This window comes from Crocuta crocuta, unplaced genomic scaffold, assembly GCF_008692635.1.
Source record: "Crocuta crocuta isolate KB4526 unplaced genomic scaffold, BGI_CrCroc_1.0 scaffold323, whole genome shotgun sequence".
In the NCBI taxonomy this organism is placed as follows: Eukaryota; Metazoa; Chordata; class Mammalia; order Carnivora; family Hyaenidae; genus Crocuta; species Crocuta crocuta.
Window position 1 is genome coordinate 1,696,820 of NW_027536465.1, and position 5,446 is coordinate 1,702,265.

General features: G+C 44.2%; 1 protein-coding gene across 1 annotated transcript; it reads left to right on the forward strand.

Annotated features, from left to right (window-relative positions):
• Positions 1 to 1,297: 1,297 nt before the first annotated feature.
• Positions 1,298 to 2,242, forward strand: OR4D6 (olfactory receptor family 4 subfamily D member 6). Its single transcript, XM_077748787.1, has one exon. The coding sequence runs from the start codon at positions 1,298 to 1,300 to the stop codon at positions 2,240 to 2,242; it is 945 nt and encodes a 314-aa protein (XP_077604913.1).
• The last annotated feature ends 3,204 nt before the right edge of the window (positions 2,243 to 5,446 follow it).

A 5,446-nucleotide genomic window follows, 5' to 3' on the forward strand; every position in this document is an offset into this window, starting at 1 on the left:
GCCTTCTCTCCCCTCTATAATTCTGATAAACCAAAGTAAGTTCCAGAATCTCTGATCTGGCAGAATGGTACAGTGGGAAACCTCTGGAGTCTATGAAATAAAACTTATTCACTAGACACTTATTTAACATGGCAAGACAGGGGTACCTGGGTGGCTCAGTCAGTTAAGTGTCTGACTTTGGCTCAGGTCACAATCTGAAGGCTCCTGAGTTTGAGTCCCGCATCAGGCTCTGTACTGACAGCTCAGAGCCTGGAGCTGCTTCAGATTCTCTCTCTCTCTCTGCCCCTCCCCCACCCAGGCTCTGTCTCTCTCTCTCTCTCAAAAATAAATAAACATTAAAAATAATAATAAAATAAAGTAAAATGGCAAGACAGATTTTACTGAAGATTATTGCAACAGAGGCCAAAAATATGAGAGTAAAGGAGAGAAATTAAGCTCAACTCCAAATACAACACAGACAGGTGGGGATTTATAGCCAAGGAGCAAAGTGCGGGGGTCAGTAGGTGGGAAACTACTAAAAGGACACATCAAAGACAAAGGGAGTCTTGCTAACCTGACTTAACAGGACTCTTGCAAAGACGAGCCAGGAACTTAGATACAAGAAGTTAGATATCAAGGATCAGGGATGAGACATTTGATCAGATATCAAGGGTAGGGTCTTCTTGTTAAACTGATTTAGCAGGATTCTCAGTAAGGACAGAATAGAAGGCCAAGGTCAAGGCTAGCTGAAAAGAGGACTCAGAGGAGCCCAATTAACATTGGTCTTTGTCAAGGCAGAAAAACTATTCGCATTTGAATCCTTGACTTGCCACTGACTGACTTTGCAATTGTGCAAATGTGGGCAAGTCATTACCTGCTCTAAGCTTCAGCTTCCCTTATATAACTTGGAGACCCTACAGAAACATCATGAGAATAAAAATCAATATGTTTCAGGTGAAAGCTTTTGTTAAAGAATAAAGCTCTGCACATATACTCTTGCAGGAGAGAAGGCAAGGCATAGTCAAATGACCGTAGTCATGCCATCTCCCTCTTGTCAGAGGGAAGGCATCGGACTGGGATGGCTCTTGCTGTCCGCTCAGCGTATTTCCAGTAGGAAAGAAGAATCATCAGAATAAAGTATTTCCAGGCCACAAGAGGGGAGACCCTAGCCCAGTTTTTCTGCGTAGTCATGATGATCTGGATGCTTGCGAGAGCCTTAAACAATATAGGATAAATGATGCTGTCCCCTCAGAATGCCATACTCCTAACCCTAATGTACCTTCTCCCAAGGTAGACCTGGAGGAGGGTCTTCCCCACCATGGGCCAGAGCAACCACACCAATGTGAAGGAATTTGTCTTCCTAGAACTCACTCACTTCCAGGAGCTGGAATGTTTCTTGTTTGTGAACTTCCTTGCAGTATATGTAGCCACTGTGCTGGGCAATGCCCTCATTGTGCTGACTATCACCTGTGAATCCCACCTTCACACTCCCATGTACTTTCTGCTGCGCAACAAATCGGTCCTAGACATTGTTTTTTCATCTGTCACTGTCCCCAAGTTCCTGGTGGATCTGTTATCAGACAGGAAAACCATCTCCTACAATGGCTGCATCGCACAGATCTTCTTCTTCCATTTTGCTGGTGGGGCAGATATTTTCTTCCTCTCCGTGATGGCCTATGATAGATACCTTGCAATCTCCAAACCCCTGCATTATGTGACCATTATGAGGAGAGAGGTGTGGGTGGGCTTGGTGGTGGCTTCCTGGGTGGGTGGTGGTTTGCACTCAATTGTCCAGATAATTCTGATGCTTCCACTCCCCTTCTGTGGCCCCAACGTCCTGGATGCCTTCTACTGTGATGTGCCCCAAGTGGTTAAGCTGGCCTGCGCCGATACCTTTGCCCTGGAACTTCTCATGATCTCTAACAATGGGCTTGTGACCTTGTTGTGGTTCCTCTTGCTCCTGGGATCCTATACCGTCATTCTAGTGATGCTGAGATCTCACTCTGGGGCAGGACGAAACAAGGCCCTGTCCACCTGCACCTCCCATATCCTCGTGGTGACTCTGCATTTTGTGCCTTGTGTCTACATCTACTGCCGGCCCTTCACTACGCTGCCCATGGACACAGCCGTGTCCATCAATAACACGGTCATTACACCCATGCTGAACCCCATGATCTATACCCTGAGGAACCAGGAGATGAAGTCCGCCATGAAAAGACTACACAGAAGGCTGGGACCTTCTGAGAGCAGTAAGCTGGGGTGAGCACTCACACTGAGCCCGGAAATCTATGATCTGCTTTCTTCAAACTGCTGTCCTGGCGCTACAGACTGCTAGCTCTTTTTCCAGTCATTTCTGTATATCCTCATAGCCCCTCAACTCTCTTCCAGGAAGAGAACCAGAAAACGAAGAGATGAAGCTGAACATGAGCTATTGGGCTTGTGACCTTGGGAGAAGTAGGGGATATAAAGTGGAAATCAATAACCTAATGCTATTTTGGTGAAATCTGTGATTCTCTATGCTAACATATTTCCCCTTACTTTTCCCACCTGCAATATGGAAATGACATTGTTCACAAGGCTGTCAAGAGAATGAAGAATGATAAATGCTGAGAAGGTGGTCGTTAGCACCGCTCGTAGCGTTAATCAGGCTCACCATCCGGGCTCCCTGTTGTCTACCCCTCTAACCCTAAATATGCATATATGGAGATTATGGACGTGTTTATTTCATACATGCTCTCTCTGGTGGCTCTGCATTCCCAGTTAATTACTAAAATCATTTCTTGATTTAGTATTTTGAGTGCAGAATCTTCAATATATTTCACCAACTAGTGAAAAGAGAAGGAATATTTTAAGTTTTGTTCAGTAAGATATATACACGGACAAATCTAGTTGGACCAAGAATTTCTTATTCTCAGGACCATGCTACTATTTTGCCCACTGAAATTAACCTTAAAAAGATTTGTATGGTTTGGGAATATATCTGCACAAAATCCACAATGGTATTTTTATTTGTTTGTTTTTAATGTTTATTTGTTTTTGAGAGAGAGAGAGAGAGAGAGACGAGTGGGGGTGAGGCAGAGAGAGAGGGGACAGAGGATCCGAAGCCGACTGCGGGCAGCAGAGAGCCCCAGGCAGGTCTTGAACTCACCAACAGTGAGATCATGACCTGAGCCAAAGTCAGGCACTCAACCTACTGAGCCACCCAGGCGCCCTGGTAATTTGTTTTATGTTAACCTAAACTTTCTTTTAAGTTTACTTATTTATTTTGAGAGAGAGAGAGAGAGAGAACAAGCAGGAGAGGGGCAGGGAGAGAGGGAGAGAGAGAAGCCCATGCAGGCTCTATGCTGTCAGCGCAGAGCCCAATGTGGGGCTCAGTCTCACTACCATGAGATCATGACCTGAGCAGAAATCAAGAGTCAGACAATTAACCACCTGAGCCACCCAGGCACCCCAGATATTTTTCTTGATTGTTCTCCCACAAGAAAATTTAATACCAAAGATAGACTGTGTATCTTTTTTATGTACTGAAGCTCTTTGAAGGACATACATCATTGTAACATCTAAGAGTTTTGTGGCCCCGGAGAATCAATTTTTGTCGCCTTGGCACACTGCTCACATTGAGAATGAATGATCATATAGCATTAGATGTTTCTATTAAGATGTTTCCCTAAAACTCAGAGAATCAGAACAGATAGACTTCTGTCTTCTGGGGTTTTACAAGAATGTGGAAAGCAAAGAAATGTGGGTACCTATATATGTGCATGCGTGCATGCATGCATGCGTGCGTGCGTGTGTGTGTGTGTGGACGCATGTGCGTATGTGTGAACTTGTATGCAGCAATGACTTGGAAATGTTAATAATTCCCACTGGAACTCCAAAATGATCAAAGAAGTTCTGTTCTCTTTCCACCCTCACATCCAATAAAATTCCCTTTGCTAATTCTCATATTAGTCTTGAGCCTGAGGGACCAGTGCACAGAACAGGGATACTCTGGGACAGGCAGAAGAGCTAAGATGACATGATCCCTGAGTCTGCCCTTTCCAATGTGAAAGGTGGAAGAGAAGACCTTGAAGTCTAGTGTAACTAATCGTGAGAGGGGCTTGACGTTCGAACATGAAGGTTCCCTGGCATCATATATGCTGACAGCCACCCACTGGGTCTCAGATGGCGTGATTTCTGCCTGGATACCAAAGGTTTAGGTAAGGACATGGAACTGTCAGTGTGAGACACTGACATGCATTAATGATCATGCATTAATAGGATGAGCATGAAAAATGCACCCGGTGTCTAAGACACTGTAAAAATGCCTGAAAACTTTAGTGAGAGAAAATGGAAGTGGCTGTTAAATGCTGGGAAAGGAGGGATATCTTTCTAAGAAGGGGCCACGGACACAGAATGCTAAAGGAGAAAGCAGCTTGTATTTACTGGACCAACTGAAATGCATTTAGGGAGATTTTGTTGCAGCTTAAGGTCTGTCCATGGGGATCGCAGAGTGTTTTTCCACAAGACGGGTATTTCCTTAAAAAAACAACAACAATGATTTTTAAATGCCCCCAAATTCCCTTAAAAACTGTAGAGGTTTCAAAGCCAGCCTCATATCTACACATTGCCCATGACTCACTGGGTCTCTTTTGCCTTTGATCCAAAGCCAGCTTTATTCCCAAACCTGATGACCTAGCACTTTAACCCTCCAGCCCACTTGGGTAACCTGTTCTTCTATTCAATAACATTTTACATTCTGCAAAAGTCTTCTTAAATAACTCTTCTGGATAGTCAGGGATGGTCGTGTTTTCTGGGGGAAAGGGAAAGGAATCAAGTTAATTGAATGCCTACTATGTGCTGGGTACTTTACAGACATGATCATGGTTGCTCCTTATGCTCCCCAATGAAGTAAGTATCATGTTTCCCAGTATTTACAGAGGAGGAAAATAGATGATTTGCTCTAAGTAATAAAGAGGGAAGAGGCAGAATTCCAGCCCAGGTATGCCCGACTCCAAAGCCCTTAATATTGTTCCACACCACATCACACAGAGAGGAGTGACTTTTTCAAGGTCACAGAGCTATTTTATAGCCTGGAAAATGCATCCCTCTCTGGCATCCCTGAGGTCAAGTCAAGGACATTAACAAGAGTTTCCTAGCCTGTATTTGTCACTATCTTTCTCACTCACCCAACACTCCAATGCCGACGCTTATAAGGCATGATGTGCACTTATCAACTACTTGTGTTCATTAATCTAAAAATTGTTTATTGGGCACCTAATACATGCTCCAGACTAGGTAAAGCTTTGATGATCTTCGGATGAATGGAACACTGAGCAGGCAGGATGTACTTGAGGGGTGATGGGGGAATTATATTGAACTAAGGAGAGACAGATGTGTGAGAAAGTATATGGCACAATCTGTGACAAGCACCAGAAGAGAAGTCAGTGCAGAGAACGATGAGTCACAAAGGGATGTCAGGAAAGTT